The sequence below is a fragment of the Chionomys nivalis genome, chromosome 3, assembly GCF_950005125.1.
Source record: "Chionomys nivalis chromosome 3, mChiNiv1.1, whole genome shotgun sequence".
Lineage (NCBI taxonomy): Eukaryota > Metazoa > Chordata > Mammalia > Rodentia > Cricetidae > Chionomys > Chionomys nivalis.
The window spans coordinates 88380453-88407353 of NC_080088.1; the positions used below are offsets into that span (position 1 = coordinate 88380453).

General features: G+C 49.7%; 1 protein-coding gene across 6 annotated transcripts in view; it reads left to right on the forward strand.

Annotated features, from left to right (window-relative positions):
- Smurf1 (SMAD specific E3 ubiquitin protein ligase 1) overlaps window positions 1–26901 on the forward strand; it is a 112338-nt gene that overhangs the window by 78286 nt on the left and 7151 nt on the right. Inside the window, exons 7-20 of one of the 6 annotated variants that reach the window (XM_057763718.1) lie at window positions 203–444; window positions 2257–2341; window positions 2622–2699; window positions 3497–3643; window positions 5473–5671; window positions 7495–7598; window positions 10278–10392; window positions 11811–11989; window positions 12857–12994; window positions 13980–14100; window positions 14668–14869; window positions 16109–16193; window positions 17266–17371; window positions 18015–20208. In XM_057763718.1, coding sequence (XP_057619701.1) covers window positions 203–444; window positions 2257–2341; window positions 2622–2699; window positions 3497–3643; window positions 5473–5671; window positions 7495–7598; window positions 10278–10392; window positions 11811–11989; window positions 12857–12994; window positions 13980–14100; window positions 14668–14869; window positions 16109–16193; window positions 17266–17365 — 1795 coding nt within the window. In that variant the 3' untranslated portion in view covers window positions 17366–17371; window positions 18015–20208. Of the gene's footprint in view, window positions 1–202; window positions 445–2256; window positions 2342–2621; window positions 2700–3496; window positions 3644–5472; window positions 5672–7494; window positions 7599–10277; window positions 10393–11810; window positions 11990–12856; window positions 12995–13979; window positions 14101–14667; window positions 14870–16108; window positions 16194–17265; window positions 20209–26901 lie in introns of those variants that run through there. The other 5 variants (XM_057763720.1, XM_057763717.1, XM_057763721.1 and 2 more) reach the window with 5 other exon arrangements.

The window sequence follows — 26901 nt, forward strand, 5'->3', positions numbered from 1 at the left end:
CTAAATTGTAGTCCCTCTGCCCTCTTGTTCCACTTAAGAACCTTTCTCTCTCATTGGACACCCTAAATGTCATGAAACTTAGCATTGGGAACACTCACTCATTAAAGGGACCTAGAACAAGTGCATGTGGCCTTTGAGTGCATGAGTCTTGTGACGCTTCCATGATGTTCCCACACCTGCTCTTCTGCCCTGTCCCTTCCAGAACAGTGTATGAAGACTCAGGCCCTGGAAGGCCGCTCAGCTGCCTCATGGAGGAACCTGCCCCATATACAGATGGTACCGGTGCAGCTGCGGGAGGTGGGAACTGCAGGTTTGTGGAGTCTCCAAACCAAGACCAGAGACTCCAGGTACAGCGACTCCGAAATGCTGAGGTTCGAGGGTCTCTACAGACACCCCAGAACCGACCACATGGCCACCAGTCACCGGAGCTGCCTGAAGGCTATGGTGAGTGTCTCAGTTTGCTGTCTGTTGCTGTGACAAACACTGTGACAAAAGCAATTTAGGCTTACAGGTTTCAGCCTGTCACTGAGGGGAAGTCAGGGAGGAACTCAAGGCAGAAGCCGTGGAGGAATGCTGACTCCTTGGTCCGCATGGCTTGCTCAGCCAGCTTTCTTTATTTTTAAATTCATCCATTAATTAATTTTATATCCTGACTGAAGTTTCCTTTCTCTCCTCTCCTCCCAGTCCGTCTTCCCTCACCTCCAGAAAAATGACAGAACCAACTAACCTGGGCTCACAGGGGCTCACAGAGACTGAGGTGACCACCAGGAGCCTGCATGGGACTGACTGACATAGGTCCTCTGCATATCTTACAGTTTTGTAGCTTCATCTTCTTGTAGAATTCCTAACAGTAGGAACAGGGCTGTCTCTGACTCTGTTGCCTGCTTTTGGGACCCTTTCCTCCTGCTGGGTTGCCTTGTCCAGTCTTAATAGAGGATGTGCCATGTCAGGTACCTGCTACTTGATATGCCATGACTGGTTTATGACAGGGTCACACTATGGAGTCCTGGCTGGCATGGAACTCACTTTGTAGACCAGCCTGGTCTTGAACTCAGAAGTCCACCTGCCTCTGTCTCCTGAGTTCTGGGACGTGCTCAGTAGGCTGGGCCCTCCCACATTAATCACTAATCAAGAAAATGCCCCAGAGACTTGCCTGCAGACCAGTCTGATGGAGGAATTTTCTCAATTAAGCTTTTCTTTTCCAAAGTAACTCTAGCTTCTATCAAGTTGACAGAAAACCAACTAGGAAAATGAGGAACTTGCCCTGTATCCCTGGGGAATCAGCACTTTTCCTGAGAGCCTACGCTCTCAGACCTTTAAAAGCATCTTGTGCACAGCTGCTAATGGCCTGGATGTGCCTTCCGCGGCTGTGCCCTCCGCGGCTGTGCCCTCCGCGGCTGTGCCTTCTGTGGCTGTGCCCTCCACGGCTGTGCCCTCTGCGGCTCTGGCATTGGATGGTTCTGCGGCTGTGGCCATGTAAGGATGGGACACTCGTAATGAACTCTAGAGCAGGCATCCCTTCTTTCTGTGTAGAGGCCCCGTGGAAATGCTAACTACGGACATAGCAGAGAGACAAGCAGTGTGGTCTGTGATTTGAGAATGGAAGGGACATCAAGGGGATGGAAAGAGCAGAGCCATATGGCTGCAGTGGAGAGAAGACCAGGGGGGATGTGGTTCCCATCATTAGATCACCCAGATGCAAGCATGTTAGGAGACGATGGTAGAGATGGAAGGTTGTGGCTATGGCAGAAGTAGGTGGAGACATCCACTGTGGCTCAGTGAGAAATGGATTTGCCCCAATGTGGGGACAGAGTAGATTTGAGGAAGCCAGCCATGGCCTTGTAATCATTTTCTCTGTAATCATAAAGAGTGTTGAAAGAAGCTGGTATAGTGGTGCTCACGTGTGGTCACATCACTGTGGATGCGGTACAGTGTGCACATATCACTGTGGATGCAGTACAGTGTGCACACTGCGGTCACATCACTGAGGATGTGGTACAGTGTGCACACTGCGGTCACATCACTGAGGATGTGGTACAGTGTGCACACTGCAGTCATATCACTGAGGATGCCACTGAGGCAGGAGAATCATGAGTTCAAGGCTGATTTGGTCTACATCGTAAGACCTGTGTCAAAACACTATCATATATACATACATGAAATAAAATAAAAATAAAAGCTTAAGAATCTGAAAATAGGATTGGAGTGGGAAACCGTGGAGCTGAATTGACTCACTCAGATTCCTTTCTCATGCAGAGCAAAGGACGACAGTACAGGGACAAGTGTACTTTTTGCACACGCAGACTGGAGTCAGCACGTGGCATGATCCCAGGATCCCCAGGTAGGCCTCACAGGCTTGAAGAGCCAGCCCCTCTCATGGACTCTAACTGCCATGTGAAGGGAGATGGAGGCTGGGACTTGCTGGGCAGGGGCATATGTGGGGGAGCATGGAACCACAGTGGGCCTCGGTCGCCCTTGAAGTTGGTCATGTGACCATCTACTGTGATCTCTCTCTACTTTTTTTGTAAATGCATAAAATTTTCCTTGCTACAAAGTGAAACAGGAAAGATAAAGACTCTGTTACCCTCTCTCTCTTCTACTTTACTGTCCCTCTTCCTCAGTCCCTTGGGGACCATTCCGGGGGGAGATGAAGCTTTTCTATACGAATTCCTTCTGCAAGGCCATACATCCGAGCCCAGGTCAGAGAGACCCCCGCCCCACCCTGTGCCAGAGTTAAGTTTCTCTCTTTCTTTGCTATTTTCCTTTTACAGTAGCATTGCTACCTAAGATACCTCGGGTAATGCTCATTCCCTTTCCATTCCCGATTTGTTCCTCGAGACCCAGCTTCCTATCTTTGGTGTTGAATTTAGAATTCAGGGTCTGCGATTTGCATGGGAATATTACCTGCAAATGACTGAGGTGCTTCTCGGTGTGCATCTAAGAAAGGACAGGCATCCGTGTTAATCTCTGATGTGTCTTGAGCAGGCACACGGTCCCTTCTGACTAGAGCACAGTGAAGTTACCAAGGGGCTCAAGTGAAAGCACACTTGGTGAACACGGGGCTGCCTTGTGAGCACTGTGCCATCGAGTGCATCCTCTGTTCTCCCTCTCCCAGCCTTGAGAGAGTGGGGCCCTTAGCAGCTTCTCAGGGGAGGAATCTTAGCTACCCCGAGCTTCTGGTTTGATTAGTGATTCCCAAGAGCTTCCTAATGGGAGTCGGGTGCTTCCTGCTCGTATAGCGTGAGGAAAGCTCTTCCTGGGGTAACCCCATTCCTTATGGGGGGCATGAACACATGAGAGGTCTTCGCTATCTGTCAGGTGCTGCTGCTGTTTGTAGGCCAGAGGTTTGTTTGGACTGACTGGGGTTGGCACAGGTAGCACTGTGACAGGGATGTGGGTACCTTGCCAGGAAACCTCTGTGGCTACTGGCACTGAATGTTGGTCTGTTCCTTGGTTTTCAGTGGGATAAAGCTCTCTTTACGTTCCGTTTTGATAGAGACCTTAACAGTGTGAACTGCGATGAACTTGGGCCATTGCCTCCAGGCTGGGAAGTCAGAAGTACAGTGTCGGGAAGAATCTATTTTGTAGATCACAATAATAGGACAACCCAGTTTACAGACCCACGGCTTCACCATATCATGAAGTAAGACTGTAGTATCTTTGCTGGCCTCTTTACTTTATAATTGGATGCTTCTTTGCACCAATATTGGTGTGTGTGTGTGTGTGTTGTGGAGCAAGTGCTCAACATCGATGTGGTGTGTGCAGAGGTCAATGTCAAGTTTTCCTTCTATCATTCTCCACCCTAATTTTTGCTAGCCAGCTAATTAGCTGGCTAGCAAGTCCCAAGGATCTGCCTGGCTCCGCCCCCAGCACTAGAGTGACAGATGAGCACAACTGGGTTTTTCCTTGAGTGCTGGAGATCTGAAGTCAGGTCCTCACGCTTGCAAAGCAAGAACTTAACTTGAACATTCCCTCAGTCCTACACTAACATTTTTCTTAATGTATCTACTGTAGTGTTTGCTCGATGGTAGGCAAAGAAAATAAAGTAGATATTTGATGAATAGTGACATAATTTAAACCCTGAGATTAGCGTGGCTGCTACTAAGGCTGTTTATTGTTGGCACCCTTTTCCTCCAGCAACCTAAGTGAAGGTCACTGCGGTGATGGCAGAAAGAGGTTCTCCAGCAAAACTCGCACAGCACATTCTGTAAGGGCCTGCTGCTGCTGCTTGCCGGAGCCTTTTCCTGTGCCAGGCAATTATGCCGTGGAAATGGGCATGATCTTTTGTCCCACTCCTAGGCACAGCTTCATACATAACTCTGCAGTATGGTTGGCATTCGTGGCAAAACATGAATAAAGCAAACGCCACATTGTTCCTGATGGCCCGAGTCCTGTCACTGAGCTTCGTTCTTAGTTAATAGGGCTGGGAATCTTGATCAGAAGGAGTGGGTGTCACTTCCAGCCTCGCTTCCTGTATCTCCTGTAAAAGTCCTCTACCAGCCTCGTTTCATTCCTGCCAAGGCCCTGCCAATAGTGCACCAGTTGGTATCGATGACCTATATAGATGTATGACACACAGACAATTTCTATTGTAATTTTCAGTAATAATGTAGCAGATTATATTAGTCAGGGTTCTCTAGAGGAACCAAACTTACAGAATGGATATATACAGAAAGGGAATTCATTACAATGACTTATAGGCTGTGGTCTGGCCTCTCCAACAATGGCTGTCTACCAACAAAAGGTCTAAGAATCCAGTAGCTGTTCATTCTACAAGACTGGGTTTCTCAGCTGACCAGTGATGGAATGGACTTGCTAGTGAGAGCAAGAGCAAGCAGACAGAGAGCAAGCTTCTTTCTTACATGTCCTTTATCTAGGCTGCCAGTAGAAGGCATGGCCCAGATTAGACATGGATCTTCCCACTACAGCATATCTGCATTAAAAGTTTATCTTCCCACCTCAAAGATCTGGATTAGAAGTGGGTCTTCCTACTTCAAATGATTTCATTAAAAACAAAACAAAACAAACTGCAATCAGGTGGTGGCAGTGCACACCTTTAATCCCAGCACTGGGGAGGCAGAGGCAGGTGGATCTCTGAGTTCGAGGCCAGCCTGGTCTACAAGAGCTAGTTCCAGGGCAGGCCTCAAAGTTACAGAGAAACCCTGTCTCAAAAAACCAAAAAGGAAAGAAAAAGAAAAACCCGCAAAAAACAAAACACAGGTGTGCCCAGCCATTTCGGTTGTAGTTTGTTCCAGGTGTAGTCAGGTTGACAACCAAGAACAGCCATCACACAAATAAATGACTGCTTAGAATTGGGGTATCTCCTTATTGCACCCCAAAGCTATGTCGGGCTGATGCCCACTGTCAGCAGCATAGAAGAGCGCAGTGTGTGCTGGGGTCTCCAGAGTCAGTGGTGCGGGCTGGCCTGCAACCCTTTGCCTGTCTAGTGACGGCTGTTTCTCCTCTTTGCAGTCACCAGTGCCAACTCAAGGAGCCCAGCCAGCCGCTGCAGTTGCCCAGCGAGGGCTCCATGGAGGACGAGGAGCTTCCTGCCCAGAGATATGAGAGAGATTTAGTCCAGAAGCTCAAAGTTCTTAGACACGAACTCTCTCTTCAGCAGCCCCAAGCTGGTCATTGTCGAATAGAAGTTTCCAGAGAAGAAATATTTGAGGTAAAGGATTAAATCTTGATAAGTCGTGCAGCCCTATGGAGAAACAAGTGGGGAGGTTTGTGCTAGATCATCTGCTCCCACGTCTCGGTGGACCTGCTCTCGGCTTCATATTTGAAGAATTGGGTTACTGATTTGTTCCTGTTAGTTTTTATTGTAGCTGGATGTGGGAGAGCATGCTTTTCATCCCACTGCTAGGGAGGCAGAGGCAAGGGGATCTCTGTGAGTTTGAGGCCAATCTGGTCTAGAATGAGTTTCAGGGCAGCCAATGCTACACAGTGAGATCCAGTCTCAAAAAAGATTTTCTTGTTATGGATATTGTGCAAGGTACTGTCACACAAGGACATTTTCATACTCTTCTCTGTGCCTCTTCCCCAGCCCCCACCCTCCACTTTCTTGCCCGCCCATAGTCCTCTTGTTCTCCTAAACACTTTCGCAGATAGGTATATGATTTTATGTATCTGTAAAATTTGGGACTCTTTTATATGGGAGAAAACGTTGTATTTGTCTAAGACAGGCTTAGTTTATGCACTGTCTCTATCTCCAGTTGCTTGCACTTCTCTGCAGACAACATAACTTCATTCTATAGAGAAAACAATCCGGTGTCTGTGCACACCATGTAGTGTGTATCCATTCCTGTTGCTGGACACCTAGGTTGTTCCATAGCTTAGCTGTTGTGGATGAACATTGATGACTTATTGTGTAATCCTCGAGTTAAGTCTCTGGAACACATGCGTGCCACACTGTGGATCTTGTTGTGGTTCACTGAGAAACCTCCAGCCTGACTTCCATGGTGCCCGGACTAGTGTGCACACCTATCAGCTGTGTATAGGTGTCTGACTTCCATGGTGCCCGGACTAATGTGCACACCCATCGGCTGTGTGTAGGTGTCTGACTTCCATGGTGCCCGGACTAGTGTGTACACCTATCGGCTGTGTGTAGGTGTTCCCTTTTGTCCATATTCCCAAGAGCATCTAATTGTTTTCTTAACGTCTACCATTCTGATGGGTGAAATGAGCTCCCTGTGTAGTTTTTTGAGTTCTTTGTATAGTGCATATATGAATCCTCCGAGATTAGTGTAGCTAGCAAAGATTTTTCCCACTGAGAGATCAGTTTTATTGTTTAGTGAGATGCAGAGTTTTAGGGACCAAGGCTCATGCTGAGTGTTTCTGTTTCTGACAAGTCTAAGTGCTCAGTGGTTTCAGGGTGAGAATGGAGCTGTGCAGAGCCTAGTTGCTGTGGGCTGGGACCCTGACCCTGAGCACATGCGGGTCACTTCTCATCCTGGTGCTCTCCTCAGACCCACTTGTCCCCTGCAGAGTGTCAGTGGAGGGACTTCCTTCTCAGAGACAACAGGGACCATTCGGGCTGGACTTGTCTCTGGGAATAGGAAGGAAAGTGGTTCTGCCTCTTGCCAGTTCCCGGCAGTCAAAATTGCTACTTGGTTAGGGACTTTTTACACACACAAAATAATGTGGGTTATGAGGTAAAACCTTAGCTTTGTTTGGGCTTCATCCTGCCCACCTGTGTGGAGATGCTTGGCAGAAATTACCACCTGAAGCAGTTTTCCTGTTTGGAAATTTGGTGAGAACCTATCTCAAAATGCAAAAGTGAGAAAGGACTGGGGATGTTGTTCAGCAGCAGAGCCCCTGCCTAGAATCCCCCAGTGGGGGGCTGGGGTGTGGCTCAGTGGTAGAGCCCCTGCCTAGAATCCCCCAGTGAGTGGCTGGGGTGTGGCCCAGTTGCAGACTTGTCTAGTATTTTGCAGTACCCTGGATTCCATCCCCAGTATCAAATTTTTCTGAACCTGTGGCTTTGATGCATAGGAGTCGTATCGCCAGATCATGAAGATGCGGCCAAAAGACCTGAAGAAGCGCCTAATGGTGAAGTTCCGAGGGGAGGAGGGCTTGGACTACGGTGGAGTGGCACGGTGAGCTGCTAGTTTATCCCCTTTCCCACCTGAGTCTTAGGTCGTGGTAGCTGAATTTCAGGAAAGCTGTTTGTCCTTCACTTCTCGAGTGCTACAGTGGAATGTGGCCTGCTCCACTGTGCCAGCCCCACAGGACGCTCAAGCTTCTGCTGACTTGAGATGCTGAAGTCACCACTTAGAAAAGCCATGATTGTCACTTTATTTACTTGGCACAGTCGGGATTGCACTTTGAAGCTCACTTCTTTAGCTCATGTGTCTGAACACAGGCTCCAAGAGCCACTCCTGAACTTAACATGGAGGCAGCCTGGCTTGTCTCATTGCAGCATGGGGCAAGGCACGGGCAAATTGTACTTGTATTAAGGGAATTTTATATGCTGGCATTCTGGGTCAGAATAGTTATAGTAGATTTAGAAAGAATAATGAGAAGTCTCTTCCTGCCCAGCCCCTTTTCACTTTTGAGACGAGGTTTCTTCCAAGAAGCACCTGGTATCGTTCTGGTGATCAGGGTCAGGCCGCTTCCTCCTGATAGAGGGATGTGGTCACAGACATGGACTCTGGGCAGTAAGGGGAAGGCTTAACTTCTGCTCTACTGTTGGGCTGCCTTTAGTTTTCCACGTCTGCCACTCGAGCTCCTCTGAAACGCATTTTCTCTTTAAAGACTTACTTTATGTGTGGCTGTTTTGCCTGCATGTGTGTTTAAGCACCACGGCATGCAATGCCCACAGAGGCCAGAAGAGGGCATCAGATTCCCCTGGGACTGGAGTGATTGTGAGCTGCCATGGGAACTGGGAATCAAACCCAAGTGCTCTGCAAGAGCTGTCTGTGCTCTTAACCGCTGAGCCATCTCTCCAGCCCCTCTACTCTTACATTACACAATAGTTTAGCTCTTTAGAATTTAATTGTCTGTAGATTCTGTTTTTTCTCTTCCCCCTGTTCCTCTTTCCTTCTCATGTCCCTATCCCAGAATTCAATACATAGCACAGCCTGAGCCTAAGATAATCCTCCTGCCTCAGCCTCTTGAGTGCTGGAATTAGAGGTGTGAACCACACCTGGCTTCTTTTTAAAACAAGGCCTGTCTTCCTTGTCCCCATAAACTTGAAAATCCCCACGGCAGCCATTTCCTTAGAAGCCTGAGTGTCACGTGGGTCGCCTCAGCGTTGTGACCCCAGCCACTCCTTTCCTGGCTTCGTCCTCGTGGAGTAGTTGTGTGACGTACTTTTTCTTGGTGAGAAACGTTGATAGTTCTAGAACGGACCAGTAAATACCTGCTGCACACAGGAGTCTTTCCCCATAGCTCCTCCTGTCCACTGTGGTTCTCCTCCTCTTCCTGTAGGGTTTCCTTCCCTTGTCTTCCAGTGCATAAAGGCGGCGGGGTTGGGGGTGGTTTCTAAGTGAGTGTATCACACACTAGCTTATTGAATTCTGTTGTAATCAAGTATAAAATGAAGAATTAAGTCCTCTCACCAGAGCCCTTCCATCTCCACCTGTGTGTTCTGTAGGACTTGCATTTATGCACTAGCCGCCAGACTGGGGACTCTACAGTGACCTGGGCTCTTGGCGTGGCTGCACACGGCAGAATGTTCTCAGTCCCCACTCTCCTGTACTCTGAACCGGAAGAGGGAAGAAGTGCTTAGGGACCAAGGAGGGGCCCATGGTCCTCAAGAGGATGCGTAGCAGGAAGTCAGGGTGGGAGAGCATCAATCTTCTGCCATGTTTTGGTCTGACCTGTCTGTATTTTTTGTGTATTTCCATCACTTTCTTGTACAGATGGCTTTGATCTGTGCTACCTCCCTGACCTGCCTACTTTCTGTTTGAAAGAGTAAGAAATGCCACAATAGAATTTGAGGCCGCTGTCTTGGGGTCTGTTTGGAAGGTGCTTTGCCTCAAGCATCTGCAGGATTGAACCCATCCTGCAGCAGGGTGCCTCACAGCTCCACCACAGCCTTGATGGGTTTCCAGTGGAAGTGGTTGTTGTGTTTGGCTGCTTTGGGTTTATGGGTTTTTTTTTTTTTTTTGGTGTAAATTGATCCAAGCATTAAAGGAATTTAGAAAATAAGTTAACCAATGTATTCCCACCAGATTTCCAAAAACTCTTAGTATCTTCTAATGTTTTAGATTCATCTAGGTTTTTTAATATTATACCAGTGATGACCAGGCGCAGAGATGGCTCAGTCTGTAAAGCGCTTGCCCTAAAGGCAGGAGGACCTGAGTTCAAGTCTCAGAACCCACACAAAAGTCCAGCACAGTGGCTTGTGGGGTTGGGGCAGTGGAGACAGGAGGACCCCTGGGGCTCACTGGCCAGCTCGCCTCACAAAACAAGCTGGAGAGGACCTCTGAGGTCAACCTCTGGCCTTCACATGAACACATCCACACAAACATGTTCACACAATTAATTTAAAAAATGAAAGTGGTCCGTGCTTTGGTCTCAAGGGCAGAGTTGTCCCTAGAGCTTGGACTGTTCCCTCTGTGAAACTCTTTACTATAGAATGCTTAGAAACTTGGAAACCAGAAGTGGAGAGCTGGCTCAGCAGTTAAAAGCACTCTGTTTCTGCAGCAGGCCTGACTTGGTTCCCAGCACCTGGCCTCCTTGGGCTCTGCATGGATCCATGTGGCATACATTGACTTCCTTAGAAAAAGTCGGAAACGGATACACGTGAACTGTGCTGTCTTTGTTCCCAGGGAGTGGCTGTATTTGCTGTGTCATGAAATGTTGAATCCGTATTATGGGCTCTTCCAGTATTCCACAGACGACATCTACACACTGCAAATCAACCCAGACTCTTCTGTCAACCCCGTGAGTGCTTGGCAGGAGGCTTAGGAATCCAGCTGGAGTTTATGAGGCAGATTGGGTTTCCACCAGCACTTGGTGACTTAGAGAGGATGCTGAGGAGAATTCAGGGCAAGGGTGGGAGCATTGGCTGGCAGAACCTGATTCCAACCTGGAGTTCTGCCAAGTTGAGATCAGGGGCCTGCTGTCTGTAGGGGAGGGATGTGGCTCCGACCTGTTCTGTGCACAGCACGTTATCCTTTGGGGGCTCTCTGGTTTAGTGAGGGACTGTGTTTTTGTTTTTGATATCATCGTAACAGCTAGGTTACCAAGTCCATACATACTCTGATCAGAATTGGGAAAGTTCCATAATTAGCTTTTTAGGCCACAGATGTGAACATTCAGCATGTTGTAGGTTCAAGAGACCCATCCGGGGGTGGGCATAAGACCATGGACGACTTCTGTGGGACCACACCCAGTATCACAAGGCTACAGAGTTGAAATTGGGGACTAACTTAACTAGGAAATTCAAATACAAATAAACGTACGGTTTGGAAGATGGTTCATCCACACAAGCATGAAGCCCTGAGTCAGACTGCAAAATGTAAAACCCAGCCAATTATGGCCGGGTGGTGGTGGTGCACACCTTTAATCCCAGCATTCGGGAGGCAGAGGCAGGTGGATCTCTGTGAGTTTGAGGCCAGTCTGGTCAACAGAGCAAGTTCCAGGACAGACAGAGCTCTGTGAAGAGGCCTACAAAGCCAAACCAAAAAACCCCCCACAGGCATTGTATGTTCATGCATGTGCTAGGGCGGTGGAGGTGGAAATGGGTGATCCCTGGAGCTTGCTGGCTGGCCAGCCTGATCTGTAGGGTCCAGGTTCGATGAGAGATCCTGGCTCAAAGAACAGTGGACAGTACCTTAGGAATGAATGTGATCTTGAGCTTTGACGCTGACATGCATGTGCACCTGCACACACCTACACACAATGGGATAAACCTTCAACCAGCCCGGAAGTTAAGTTTGACGAGTTTTCTGAGGTGATTTTAATTTGGAGCAGGAAGGAGAAACATGAACCTTCGAAACCAGAACCACTCTGGTTGAGGAAGAGACACAGCCTTCTCAACTGTAGAGAAGTCTCTACATCTTCATTTTGTACCAGACTGAGTTCTCAGGAAGAGACAGCAGACCCTCTCCCCTTCCCCCTCCCAGTATTAGGGCAAGGATAGAGTGGTACACACCTGCCATCCCACTACTCTGGAGGCTGAGAAGGGAGGATTGCCAGTACCAATCCCACCCAAGTTAGAAGCAAGTCCCCAAACAAAAGATGCCCTGTGGACTTGTAGCTAAATGTCAGATAAGTGTATTCCAGAGTCCCAGGAAGCCTGCGGCCATGCCAGCAGCTCATCTTTCTAATGACTTGCTGTTCTCTGGTGCCCCCTATAGGACCATCTGTCTTACTTCCACTTTGTGGGTCGCATCATGGGTCTGGCTGTGTTCCATGGACACTACATAAATGGGGGCTTCACAGTTCCGTTCTACAAGCAGCTCCTGGGAAAACCCATCCAGCTGTCGGATCTGGAGTCAGTGGACCCAGAATTGCACAAGAGCTTGGTGTGGATTCTGTAAGTGCTACCATCCTGCCCCAGAGCTCCTGATGTGTTTGTGTGTGCGCGTATGCTTTGGGGAGAATAGATGTGAAACTAAAGAGAGTAACAAAACAGAGGTGATAGAATTTCTTAACTGACTTACATTCATAACAATGCTTAGCAGGTCTCTTCACAAGTTGGTTTGTTTTCTTATTTATTAAGGTTTGATTCCAAATGCCAGTAATCTTCTTGATGTGTGTGGTGGGGGGTACAAGCGAGCGTCTCCAGTTTCTCAGGTGATCTGTAGAAGGCAAGAGAAAGAATCAAAACAAAATTAATATTAGTTACTTTTGCTTCAGAGTTTATCAAGATTCTTTGCTGGGTGGGAGAAAGAGGATGAGCTATAGTCTGCTTGTCCCTGTGGAAGAGCAAGGCCCTGATGGGTCCCAGAAGCTGCCGTGTGGAGTCTAGCCTGGGACTCTCTTTCTTGCTTCACTTGCTCTACTATGTGGGGAAGAGTGCGCGGGGGTGGGGGGTGTTCCCGTGGGGAATCTGTTGATCTAATTGTCAACATAAAAAGTCAGCCTGACATTTTAAATGCTTTTGTGGGAATGGATGCCTTTGAAAGAGCGCCCTGAGAAGAGAGAAGCCTTATTTTCCTGGCTTGAGTCCTTTTGACTCCACTGCCTCCTCACAGGCTTCCTCCTCCCAGACTCAGTTCCCAGAGCAATGAGGCCTCATGTCCCATGGTGTCACAGGATGAGAGTGGCTCTCCTCCCCCAATGAGAATCAGAAAAGACAGGAACAAAACCCGAGCTGTGTTTGCCAGCTGTCTGGCACCTCCTACACAGCCTCCTAGAGCTCTCTGGCATAGGGCTCATCAGCCTTTGCCTGTGTCCACAGAGAGAATGACATCACGCCAGTGCTGGACCATACCTTCTGCGTGGAGCACAATGCTTTTGGGCGGATCCTTCAGCACGAACTGAAACCCAATGGCAGAAATGTGCCTGTCACTGAGGAGAACAAGAAGGAATATGTCCGGTAATATGCAGGGCTGGCTTCACTGGTGGCCCGGGGTGAGCAGAAGGTGCTGTCAGGAGCACCCACAATAGAGACTCCATGTGACAGCTCAGCTCTGGGTGTAGAGGTGGCCAGCCAGGGTCAGCGGTTGCCAGCATGTCCAAGGAGTCCACTGCGGCATCCCAGTTCCAGCCTGAGGGATAGTTCCGTGCACGGCAATTCAGAACTATGCATGTGTCATACGGTCATGGCCCTTGCAGGCCGCTGAAATCCTAACCCTTCTGGCACAGCTTGTTATTCCCCCTTGCCTTTTTAGTAGAAAACCAGAATGCCAGAACCACTTCATTTGTAACTGATAGAAAGGCTGGGTGTGGTGTGTAATCCCAGCATTTGGGTGGGAGGCTGGTACAGGAGCAGGTCCAGGTCATTCTGGGCTACATAGTGAGTTCACTCCCAGCCTGGCCTACACTCCAGGGCATGGGGTGGGGTGGGGTGGGGAGGACAAAAGAGCCAGGTGGGATGGGATAGACCTTAACCCTGGCACTCAAAAGCTAGAAGTCAGTAGGAGTTTCAGGCCAGTGGGTTTAAGGCCAGCATGGGCCACACCCAACCTTGTCTCAAAACGGTAACATAAGGGGCTGGGCTAACTCAGTGGTGCAGACACTTGCTCTTCTAGAGGACCAGCACCCCTGTGGTGGCTCGTAGCTGCCTGCAACCAATTTGAGGGAATCCAGCACCCTCTTCAGGTCTCCGTGCATGCGTACCAGGATCACACATGATGCAGATATGTAGGGGAAATATGCTTATGTTTAAAATAATAACAGTAATTAAAGATAAGACCAGACCGGCAAACGAAGAGCCACCAGGGAGGGTGGGAGCAGGCAGGCACCCGCTCGGCAGGTTCTACAGTAACCTCCCATATATGCTGGCACAGCTGTCAGCCACTGTGGGACAGTGTTTTCCTGGCCTCGCCCCAATCATTTCCAACATGTGGCTTTCCTTTCAGGTTGTATGTAAACTGGAGGTTTATGAGAGGAATTGAAGCCCAGTTCCTAGCGCTTCAGAAAGGGTTTAATGAACTCATTCCCCAACACTTGCTGAAGCCCTTTGACCAGAAGGAACTAGAGGTAAGTGAGACCACTGGCAACCCTGTGCGGTGGGCTTGCTGTTGGGAGACCAAGGGCCTCTGAACTGTCTTGTCACACACTGGGTGGTGTCTGTCCCCTTGGCAACAGTTAATGACTGAACCCAGGTGTCCGTGTCTTGGATTTTTGGGATCTCTAGCCTTTCCCTTGCACCCGGCCTCCCTGAGGCCAGGTCTCTGCTTTCCATTCTGGCTATTAATAGACTAAGAACATACCATTGTTGTGGACTTGGACAGTGACTCATTCATCCCTTGCCAGCTCTGTCTGCCTGGTGCCAAGTGGCCTAAACCTTCCAGATTGTTCTCAAAGCCATTTGCCCACTGTGGGCTGTGAGCTTTGAGTGGCTCATCTCTGAGGCAGCATGCTCCATATCCCCTCATCCGCACATGGCCTGTCGAGTTCCCACCCTGTCTGCTCTTCCCTGGTCCAGAGCAAACTCAGCCCACTGGGAGCTGCACTGTCAGTGCTTCTTGAGTATGAGGACTCCTGAGGCAGGGCCAGCGACTTAGACGTTTCAGATTTAACCTCCAGCCTGATGCCCTTCCCCAGCTGATAATAGGTGGGCTGGATAAGATCGACCTGAATGACTGGAAGTCGAACACGCGCCTGAAGCATTGTGTGGCCGACAGCAACATCGTCCGATGGTTCTGGCAGGCAGTGGAGACCTTTGATGAGGAGAGGAGGGCCAGACTCCTGCAGTTCGTGACAGGATCCACGCGAGTGCCTCTCCAAGGCTTTAAGGCTCTGCAAGGTGACTGACGTGGAGTCAGGGTCATTCCCTGAGGTGTTTTGCAGCCTAGACAGAGCACAGCCGCTAGAGTTGAAATGTGGACCGTCCCAGTAGAGAATGTCGGTGGTCAGTGTTCTCATAACAAATACTTAGCACTGGGGTGCCTGGCAGGTATAGGGTCACACTGGGGCCCCCTTGGTCTCTAAAAATCCAGGAGCAGCAGGGGCTACTGATAGCCTCTGGTGTCCACAACCCAAGGAGGGTGCCACCTAACACCGACCTGTGGGGGTTGGTGGAAGAAGAGTCAGGTGGAGGACACTGGAGCTTAGTCTAGTATTGCTACAAGTGTGGAGTCCTCCCGACTGAGTCCACCTATTTTCATAGTAATGCAGGATTGCAGGAGGCTATGCAGGAGTGGCAGGGTTCCTCCCAGCAACCCAGACTCATCTCCACCTTGTCCTACTAAGCTGGGCTTGCTTCTCCTCCCCATACCAAGTGGGTGGGTGGAGTCGGGTTTGCTGTCCCTTGCACACCAGACTAAGACACAGTAAGGACATGGGATTTATTCTCTGCCTACTAAGGAAAAAACAGTTGTTTGGTCTTTGTGGGGGTCCAGATTTTTGTAAACCCCCACACCTTCTCTCCTTACCTCCAACTTCTCCACAGCAGGGCTGACCACCAAATATTCCCATTCAGAAGAATCTCTCCTGTCACAAGGGTCTTATTAATACTATCCAAGACCAGTCAGGGGCGTGGGTGTGAGCCAGGGATGGGACATAGTCTCCATCCAGTTCTGGAGTGACTGGTCCCACGGGAGGGAGGAATGAATGACCCTTAGAGCAAGGCATTCAACTGAAGGCACACAGGCCAGGTGCTGAGTGGCTATAGGTTCACTGTTCCAACCCGGTCGGCCACACTGCCTTTATTGTAACTTGCCTCAGCTCTGCCGGACTTTGCCCTGCTGAGGGGAGTGTGTGACACATCTATCAGCACGGTACACAATAATGGCGTCGGTTAACTTCAGCAGCAGGTGGCTAAGGAAAGCCACAAGCATCCAGGAAGACTAGAGGGGAAGGGCCAGTGCCTGGTGCTTTCTGTCAGCTGGTGTGGAAACAAAGCCGTCTGTACCTCAGCTGCCCCCTAAAGAGGTTCTCTAGGTCCTTGGGGTTCAGGAATGAGTCACACTGCTACAGGACCTCCTGGTGAGGCCCTCCCAGGCTTCGTCTGTGAAGTACATTAACTAGAATGTTGTCTTGTAAGGTTCTACAGGCGCGGCAGGGCCCCGACTCTTCACCATCCACCTGATAGACGCCAACACAGACAACTTACCCAAGGCTCATACCTGGTAAGCTTGGCCACTGTGGGGTCATGCGTCCTTCATGTCACCTTCAGTAGAGCCTCAGGTCACACCCTAGCTGTCAAGTGAGACAGGGAAGTTGAGTCAGCAAGAGCAGTTAAAGCCCCTGAGTGCAGCCTCAAAGTTCATGGACGACCCTTGGCTGTGTGCACGCATGTGCTTGCACATGCTCACACGCGTGCATGTGCATGTACCCATCAGAATGGCAGTCACTGTCTGATGTGGAGCACATTTTCCTTCTCAAAATCTTACTGAAAATATTCTCTGCGGTGGGTGAGTTACTTGGTAGTTTAAGGAAACTGTCTCAGAATCCTCACCTCCCCTTCAGGACACTAGTTCTCAAGGTCGTGGGGTCGCCACATGACAGGAACAAAAAGGCTCATGAGCCTGTGACCCAGTGATGAGGTTTGGAGCAAGTGATAGAGTCTGTCCCCGCTTTTGTTCACATCTGCAAGATGGCCCGATGATACATCCATTCCCGGGACCATGCAGGACACCATGCCTGCCTCAGCATGGTACGGCCTGTGCTCCTACAGAGTGAGTGTGTGGCTCATTTTGTAGGATAACACCTCTAATTTAGACGAAAACCTGAAAGAACAGGGCACCCTTCACCCGTTTCTAGCGCATTCCCGGCTGCTCTCTGCTCAGGATTCACAGACCACTGCTTTTTCTGTGTAGTGAATTACGAGGAGACAGTAGATGTGATGTGTCTCTTTGCACAAATACTGAAATGAGTTTTCTCCTGGAAATCTTAAGTGGGCAGGTCGGTATCCATCTCATCTTTCTAGAATTTAGCATTCTTTTGCTTTTGAGACCCATCATGCTCTTGTTTGGGACTGGCTGTCCTGCAGTAGGAGACCTGATGGTCACCAGTGTAGCTCGCCAGCCGGGGTTCTTCCCAGTGTAGAGAACTCACACCCAGAGACAAACAGTGGAAGAAACAAAAACAAAACAGACTTGTGGTGAGAACTGAAGCATCTTGTGTCCAGAACTTCATAGCGTTCTTCCCACCAAATCCCCCGCCCCCAGCAGTGACTCTGGCTCCTTTGTCCTTTTCCAGCTTTAACCGGATTGACATCCCACCCTATGAGTCCTACGAGAAGCTCTACGAGAAGCTGCTGACAGCAGTGGAGGAGACCTGTGGCTTTGCCGTGGAGTGAAGAGTGGTCAGTGGCAGCTGAGTCACCCACAACCACCAGACCCAAAGCATATGGTGTCTGCACGCCTCCCGCATGGCGGGCTGAGGCCTGAGATTCTAGAAACCCGAGGGAAAAGGCTCGTCTCCCTCCTCTGGGAAGGGCAGGCCAGGGGACTTTCATAGGTGGCTCCCACCCATTTATCCCTCCTTTATTATAGTTCGCCCACCCTTCCATCACCCATCCAATAAAACGCAGCCAGGTTTCCCCCTCAGCCTCCTTGGCATGGTGGGCATGGCCAGGGCCAAGCTGGGCCCCGAGGGCTTGCATGGTCTCTGTACCGGCTCTCCCTCTCAGTGTAGCCTCAAGGCCCTTTTCAAGTTCAGCAGCTGCCCATAGCCTATCAAGCTGAAATTCCAGACAGTCCGGCTAGCAGCCTGTTCCAGAGAGCAGGTGGATTTCTAAGCAGGAAATAACTGCACAGTGCATGCGTGCTGGAATTCCACCAAAGCAGGAAGCTCGAGGCAGAATGTATTTCCCCTTTGAGGTAAAGGGATTGGAGCAGTCTTCACAGGAGGCCCAGGGATTTCTTTTCAGGGTATCCTGACTGAAAAGATGGTTTTGCACAGGGGAAAAATCTTTAAAAGTTCCATCTGCTGTGTTCTCTACCCAGTTTGAAATTCTCACGTTATGGAACTAATCAAAGAATGACCAAAACCAGGCTCAGATCCACCTGGGTCCAGCTCAACTCCTGTGCCAGGGACCGGAGGCTCCTGACTGTCGTGAAATGTTAATGGACTTCTATATGGGGATTGCTAAACTAACGGAACAGTGTTGTCACCACAGCCACTGGGTGGGACAGCAGGAGAGGCCGCTGACCTGGGGCCTCCTGATGCAGCTCCCCAGAGTTGGTGCTATGCACAAAGCAGGGTGTGATGGAGCCTTTGGTGACAGGGAGGGGGCTTTACCTCCCTACATGGCCCTCTTCCCCGGTGGCAATGGTGATGCTAACAGTTCTACTCAATTTGCTTGCTCAGTCTTCGTCTTCTGATGAGCAAGGCCAAAGCCAGCCTAATGCCATGTCTCTAACACCATTTCCAGTTTGCACAAGTGTTCAGAAGCGGTGACTGTCCCGAGAGGCTGGATTCAGGCAGCTGAACTCGGGGGGAGGCAGAGCAGCAGCCCATCTTCCACATGCGGTTTTGCCATTTTTGTTTGTGGTGGGGGCGAGAACAGGGTAATTCATTAGCAAGACATTTCATTGGTACCGGGGTTCAAGTTCCGCCATGAGTTCAAGTTATGTGTGGGATGGTGAGGGAGGTCCTGTCGGGCCACTGACTTTTGTGTTCTTTCCATTGCTCACCCTCAGGCTAGTGACGGGAAGTGTCTTCCCTTCTGTTCCCGCTAAGCAGCTTGCTCCAGAAGCAGTTCCTGAGTTACTGGGGAAGGCTGGATTCCTAGGTCATACACACCCTATCCCAAGAGGTTTGCCCAGCTTGGTGGCCACCGGTACTGCAGAGCGTGAGCCAGCCACATGCTGAGTGTCAAGGTTTAGGGACGGAAAGGATGCTTGGCAGACCTCACTGCACAAAAACTGAATCCATCCTACCATCCAGGCCAGACTGGGGCCTTACCAGTTTCTCAGTTTTCTGCCTTGCCCCAGTAGGGCTTCTGTATTTCATCTACCTTAATGCTTCTGAGGGTGTTCTAAAACCTGGCTCCCTCATGACTGGGAAGTGTGAGGAAGCCTGTGCCCTAAGGCGCAGCCAGACCCCACCGCCTGACTCTGGAGATGGGAAGCCCTGCCTGGTGCTGTGGCACTGTGCCAGTCTGCAGTGCTGGAGGAGACAGGGTCCTGTGCTGCTGGGATGTCGAGTTGGGAGTGATGTGGGACAAGCCTTAGGAGTCCATGTCCCGTGTGCGTTGAGGATCCAGAGGTTGGCCCCTCGGGCTGACTGTGGTAGGCACACATACCACCCAGTAAGGCTTCTGCGTCTTTCTCCTTAATTGCCTGGGTTCCCTTCATTGCCAGTTCTGAGTGTCCCAGCCTCCCCCAGGTGTCTGTTGGTACCACTGCACCTCCTTGTCTGTCTACCATGGTTAGGTCCTTCGGAAGCTCCTCACAGGACGCCGCGTGGCCGGCCAACCCACAGCAAAGCTTCTGGTTGCTCTGCTTTGGGTCTGGAGGAAGCCCTTTCATGTAAGATCTCAATTGTCACCCCTCCTGGTGGCCCCAGACGATCCACCGTTGCCACGTCACCCAGATGCTTCAGGAGCCCGGCTCTCCAGGCTCCCCTCACCAGCGGCCAGCAGCCAACTCAGGGACGCAGCAAACACCACTCTGCTCCGCAGTGCTTCAGAGGAAGCAGCAGGCTGCAGCAATGGGGTGGCTGCGGGTTCCAATCTCTTGCTTTCTGTTAGGAGAATCTGCCACAAGATGGGATGCTGACCCCTACACTGGCTTGGCCACATGGTCAAGTTCAGCCTAGGTGGCCCCTGGACTGACCCTTGGCAGAGAAAACACCCCACCCTCCTGCAGCCAGGTGGGGGCCACATGGCAGCCTTCTGAAACAGTGTGGGTTTTTAAAATGTGTTTATAATGTACCCTAATTTATTTTGTAAGGTCCTGTTGGAAGTGCTGCTGCACCCTAGTTGCTCTCCCAGTTTTTATCGCCCATTTACTTGTGACAGTTGTACACTAATGTTCTGTTTTATGTCAGAATCGAAAGTATTTAAAGATATGCTAGTTCTATTTAATGCAGTTGTGGAACCAGCTGGAAACACAAAACGTTGACTGTAGAGCAGGCTGGACCCGGGAGGTCAGATTCATTTTGTTACATATGCAATAAACTCACAACTTTACTTTTTTTTTTTTTTTTGGCATCTGTTACTTTGATGTGGTAGCAAGATTCTTATGTTACTTAGTTTCATTAGCAATGAAGTCCAGCCTCCAAGGAAAAGAGGCAAAGCTAAAATTTTTCGGGAAAAAATGGAAATACCAGACTCAGTAAATATATAGTTCAGTCTGTCCCCGCTACCCTGGACTTGAGGTGGCGCCACTGTGCCTTCCCTGGGGCTCTGCCCACCAAAGCAGCTGGCGAATTAATTCCTTGTACACTCTCTCTGCTTTTGGTTATTTTGAGGAAGGCTGCCCGGAATACGAGTTCACGAACATCTGCTGGAATCCACATCAGAGTCTGCTAGAAATCCTGGGTCAGTGTGCCCTGGGTTAACTTTTTGAGGACCCTTCTTACTGTAGATGCTTCTCATAGAACTAAGATAGTCCATCGTGGTAAACTTGTCCCAAGTCAAAAATACCATCTGCTCGCCTCTGAGGTGAGGCTACAGCTCCTCACAGTCTGTGATACCAGGAGGGTTGGGCTCTTCCCAGACTGTGGTTGCACACAACAGATTAACAGATGCTTGTGCACCTGGTTGTCAGGTTCCTGGCAGTTCTGTATCTTTGGGAAGCCCTACACGTACACTGTCGTCATCAGGGATGTCTCCATGTTGTGCCTTGACTCAGTAAAGGGCCTGAGGTCTTCTGTGAGGGTTCTACCTCGTGACCCAGTCACCTCCTGGGGCTCACCTGTCCACTGCTGTGAAAGTTGGACCTTCAGTACAGGAACTATGAGGGGGGCACAAAACCCACAGCGTTCAGGCGTCTGCTTCTCCAGAGAATCTCACAGACAGAGTTGGCGGGCCATTGTCTACAGCCATTGTCACCCACCCACCAGGGAATGCTGAGGGCTGTGGCCTCAGCCACAGGGGTCTTGGGCCTGGGGTTGACAGCTGGAGATGATTGGTCATTGTGCCTGAAAAATCAGGTAACTGCTGTCGATTGTAGGGGAGGACACTCTCACCCCCAAGCTCTGGGCAAATCTGGCTGCAGACCACATGCCCAGGCTTTCTTGTTGCCTCAGGACCTCTTGCGGGGGCAGCGGTAGGGCGGTGTCTTGGGGAAGCTTTATTCCTACACTGTCTGACATCCTCTTTGCACACCAGGCTGAGCCGGCTCTCCAGCCACTGCGGGCCGTAGAGCTCCACCCGCAGCCCTCTCTGCCCTGGCACCTCCTCTCTTGCCATCCCACTTGGTGTTGCCAGGCAGGGTGATAGACCATGCCCCATCCAAGCACCCACGATGTGGCACCCGTAATGCCCTCCCCACTCCACCCCTCTATTTTACTTCCTGCTGCCTCAGTGGACACTTCTGCTACAGGAGGGGACAGGTTGGGTGACCTGACCCCAGTCTGCCACCTCTGCCCCCAATGGCTGTCCTTTTGCCCAGCAGTGAAGACATCCTTACCTGTCTTGCCTAACTTGGCGCTAAGCATCACTCTAGTCATGGGGCTCAGTGTCAGGTGATGCAGCACCAGAGGCTCCAGCATGCCCAGGTCCAGTTCCCTCACGTGGCCGTGGAAGGTGCTGGTGACCTCTGAAGTTTCATTTTAATCATTCCTAAGACATCAGCAAAGTGTTGCTTCTGGAGAGAAGAAATCACAGCAATTAGCTTTGTGCAAAAACAGTAACACAGGTCATCCAGCATGAGGGATGCGGAGGCAGGAAGATCAGGAGTTAAGCTCACCCTTGCCTTCAAATGGAGTTTCAGGCTAGTCTGCATGACATGGTACTATCTCAGAAAGAAAGAAAGAGGGAAGGGAAGTAGGGAGGAAAGAAAGGAGGAAGGAAAGAGAAAGAGAAAAACGTTGGGCCGGCGATAATGGCTGTGGGTAAAAGCGCTACACAGCCTAATGACCTGAGTTCAGCCTCCAGGTAGCAGTGAAAGTTGTCCTCTGACATGCACCACGGTGTACACATACATGTGTACACGCACACACACACACTACACAATACATTGGTGTTTTAAAAAATTGGCCCTGAAGCATTTACTACAGTGCCTAGTAAATAGTCAGTGTCGGCCTTTTTAAAAAGTGAGCAAGCGGACAGGGCTGAGCCACAGATCCTGGCAGTCAGTGACGTGATCGCGTCAAGTTCTGGGTTAGCCATGCTGCAATGAGAGCCGAGTGACACTGGGATTGGCTGAGGCCCAGGTGGCCCTGTGCTAGGCCCAGGGGTGGCCCAGGGGTCTTTGGAGAAGACATGGCTGGCCAGGAGAACTTGCCCAGGAGGCAGCAGCTGTGTGAGGAAAGGGAGGAGCTTCAGGTCCAGGTAGAGACTTCTGAAGAGATCGGTATGGTTGGGTAGCATGAACAATAAAATCCCAGAGACAGATAGATACTGGGGTTCAAGCTGAAGATCAGAAAAGCAAAGCCGCCAAGCCACTGGAAGAGTTTTATCTCTACCAAGACTGAGCCCTATCCTCTGTCTCCTCCCATTTTATATTACCCTTTAGTGCTGGGATTAAAGGCATGTGACCCCCTAGTGCTGGATTAAAGGTGTGTGAGCCGCCACTACCACCTGGCTCTGTTTCTGTATTGATCTTGTGTAGTCCAGGTGGATCTCAGTGAGTTCAAGACCAGCCTGGTCTACCAGAGCTAGTTCCAGGACAGGCTCCAAAGCTACAGAGAAACCCTGTCTCGAAGGAACCAAAAACAAACAAAAGCAAGTGTGTGACACCACTGACTGCGTTGGCCTCTTCAGACAAGCTTTAGAGTTGGGTCAAATACTTAGGCTAAAAACAGTCTGAGCACGGTGACTCTTACCTATGATTCCAGACTTGAAGCTTGCACATGGAACTGAAAATTGGAGGGCAGCCAGGGAGGGCTGCACAGGGAAGACCAGGCCATCCTGGGCTACACAGCTAGACCCCATGTCAGCAAAGTAAGAAAGCAAATATATAGCAAAGGGTCTGAAGAAAGGTGAGGCCACCAGTATCCTTCAAATATGTTTTTAGGGCCGGGCGGTGGTGGCGCACGCCTTTAATCCCAGCACTCGGGAGGCAGAGGCAGGCGGATCTCTGTGAGTTCGAGACCAGCCTGGTCTACAAGAGCTAGTTCCAGGACAGGCTCCAAAACCACAGAGAAACCCTGTCTCGAAAAACCAAAAAAAAAAAAAAGTTTTTAGAAGTTCCCAAACAGGCTGAGGCTGGAGAGATGGTCAGACGATCAGGGCCCAGCACCCAATCAGGTGGCTCATAATCACCTCTAACTCCATCTTCAGGGGATCTGATGCCCTCTTCTGGCCTCTGTAGGCACTAGCACACACGGCAGCCAGGTACACAACTGCAAGCCAATCATTTAACCACAGTCAGAAAAACAATGGTAGACAGTGAAGTTCCCGCAGAAATGATGTCACTGTAAAGCATATGACACACAAGTGTGAGGACCTGAGTTCGAATCCCTGGGACTCATGTAAAAGTTGGACACAGCACATGTCTGGTAATCAAGGTGTTCCTGTGGAGATATGAAAGAAGAGTCAGGAGAATTCTGGGAAATGTGCAGGCCAGCTCACATGGCATCAGCAACAGCAAACAGGTTACTGTTTGGAACAAGGTGGAAGGTGACCACCAATACTTGAGAGTACCTGACTGTACAGACACACCATGACACACAATGTCTGCACTCATGCACACAGACAGACACACACATGTACACATACGTGGCTCTCTCAGATGGGGAGATGGCTCAGTTGGTAGCATGCTTGCTGCACCAGCATAAAGACCTGGATTTGATCCCCAGAACTCATGTGAAAAGCCAGGCAGAGGGCTGTGTGCCTGCAAAGAAGAAAAGATCCCTGGGGCTCGCAGATCTAGGCAAATCAGTAAGCTTCCAGGTGCATTCAATAAGAAACCCTGCCTCAGAGTGTGTTGAGCAATGGAAGATGACACCCAACTTTGAGCTCTGGCCCCGACATGCACAAGCTGTGTGCGCACACAAGAAAAGGATCTCTGCTGGACTGGAGAGATGGCTCAGTGGTTAAGAGCACTGCCTGCTCTTCCAAAGGTCCTGAGTTCAATTCCCAGCAACCACATGATGGCTCACAACCATCTGTAATGAGATCTGGTGCCCTCTTCTGGCCTGCATACAGACAGAACACTGAGAATACTGCGTACATAATAAATACATAAATGCTGTATATATAATAAATACATACATGTATACATAATAAATAAACCTTTTAAAAAAAGGTTCTCTGCTAATCAGTCAACTAGGCACAAATGTCCTGTGAAAAACTCAGGCCACCGGAGAGAGTTCAAAGGTCAGCCATGCCCACAAAGAGCCAGGTGGGCATCTTCACAGCCTTTGGCAAGGCCTGCTCATTTCCTGGAGACACAGGTACTCACATAGTTGAGGACAAAGTGCACAGACTACAGCGAAAACTCCAAGGAAGGTCAACACCCACTCTTGACATTACAGAGGCCTGCAGGGAGAGTCCCCTGACCACCATGTCCTAGAGCAGGAAGAAGGGTGTCTGGTTACTGTGAGGACACAGGGCCATCCTGCCAGCCCCAGCCCCGCTCCATATTCTAGACACTGAGCTATTGCTCTAGAGGACCCTCTCCTCCAAAGGTCTTTGCTGGCCCAGAACACCCTGTACTGGCCACAGAAACACTTATACCCAGGAACTGGGTTCTGCCTGCTGTCCACAGCCTGGAGCAGGGCTAACCGCCTGTCCCACACATCTGCTTTGTAAGGTCCAGAATCTCAGACAGGCACTGTTCCCTCTGTACTAGAGAACCTGTGGTCATCTCTTCTTTCTGCTGTGTAGTTCAGATGGTGCCATGGTTCGAGTTCAGACCTTGCTAAAGGAATGATGAGCGTCTGAGCAGGAAGTGTGAGCCTCCCAAGCTAAACTCTTCCATTCCGTTCTCTTGATAGGCAGTGCTAGTTCTGAATTTGGGTTAATCTTTGAAATAGTCTGTACAGGGGCTGGATAGAGACGGTTCAGGCCTTAAGAGCACTTGCTGCTCTTGCAAAGGACGTTCAGTTTCTGGCACTCACATTGAATGGTTCCCAACTGCCTGTAACTCCAGTTCCAAGGGTCTAATGCCACCTTCTGGCCTATGCTAGTACTGCATGCACATGACATATACACAGAAACATAAAAGTAAAATAATCCATATATACAGCAACGATTTCTCTAACGGGGGTGGGTATGCTCATCTAGCTGGGTATGGCCTTAAACTTCCGATCCTCCCGTCTCCACCTCAGTACTGGGATTGCTGGCATGTGTGTGTGCGTGGGGGTGGGGTGGGGTGGGGGTGGGAGACCGGAGATGGAACCCAGGGCTTAATGCATGCTAGTGAAGACTTCTAGTACATACTCAGTCCTAATAATTGCCCTTTTAAAAATAGAAAGTTACTTACTTTATGGGTATGACTACTTTGCCTGTAAGTTGGATGCTCTCAGAGGTCTTAAGACATTGGGGTTCCTGGAAGTGGAGTTACAATAGTTGTGAGCCACTATGGGGCTGGGAACCAAACCCAGGCCCTCTGCAAGAGCAAGTACTCTTAACCTCTTGGCCATTCCACCAGCCCACTAATTATTTCCTTTTAAATTATTATTATTATTATTTTATTATTATTATTCAGGGAGGGCCTATCACAGAGTGCACTTGGAGGTCAGAGGACAACTTTTTGCAGTCTGTTCTCTCCTTCCCCTGGGATTCTGGGAATCAAATTCACGTTTCCAGGCTTGTAGAGCAAGCACCTTTGCGCCCTCTGAGCCCTCTTACCAGCCCCCTAATAATTCCTTATATTTGACAGTTACCTGATTCTTGTCCTCTCTGGGTCTGACTGGTGTTGTTGATAGTACCGTAGCTTTCAAAATATACAGTAAGTTTAAAAATGGGCAACCATTTCCATCTCTCTGATTTCTGGTAAGAACAGCATTCTGTTTCGCTACATAATGAGTTATTTCTCTCAGCCTGGAAACAGCCATTTCCTGCTTCTCCTTTTAGAGATTTCGATTATTTTCCTCATTTAGTGTAATGTTGGCAGCTAAGTTGTTATCTAGAGGCTCAAATGGAAACTTAGCAACAATTATAATTCTTTGGGGGATCACTTTACAAATACACTTTATTTAAAAGGAAATTTTATGAGGTAATCCCCCCGCCTTTTTCTGCCTACAAGGATGGGAGACCATAGCTGCCAGTCCTGAACCCTGCAGGTTCCTCAGACTGTGTCTCTGTAAGCCTAAGGCTGGACTCAGTCTATCGTTTAAGATTTATTTTTATGCGCATTTGTGTTTTGCCTGCATGCAAGTCTGCATGAGGGTGTCAGGTCCCCTGGAACTGGAATTACAGACAATTGCAAGCTGTCATGTGGGTGCTGGGAATTGAATCTGGGTTCTTGGGAAGAGCAGCCAGTGCTCTTAACCAACCACTGAGCCATCTTTGCAGCCCCTGACTCAGTCTTTTATGGCAAATATGCTGACTTAAATAAACTATAGTTTGTTGTTTAAAAATGTTCACTTTGGGGCTGGAGAGATACTTAGTGTTTTAGAGCACTTGCTACTCTTACGGAGTAGGGTTCAGTTCCCAGCACCCACATGATGGTCCACAACCATATTTAACCCCAGTTCTAGGGGATCCAATTACCTTCCAGGCACCAGGCACACATGTGAACATGCGTACATGCAGGCAAAACAGTCACATATATA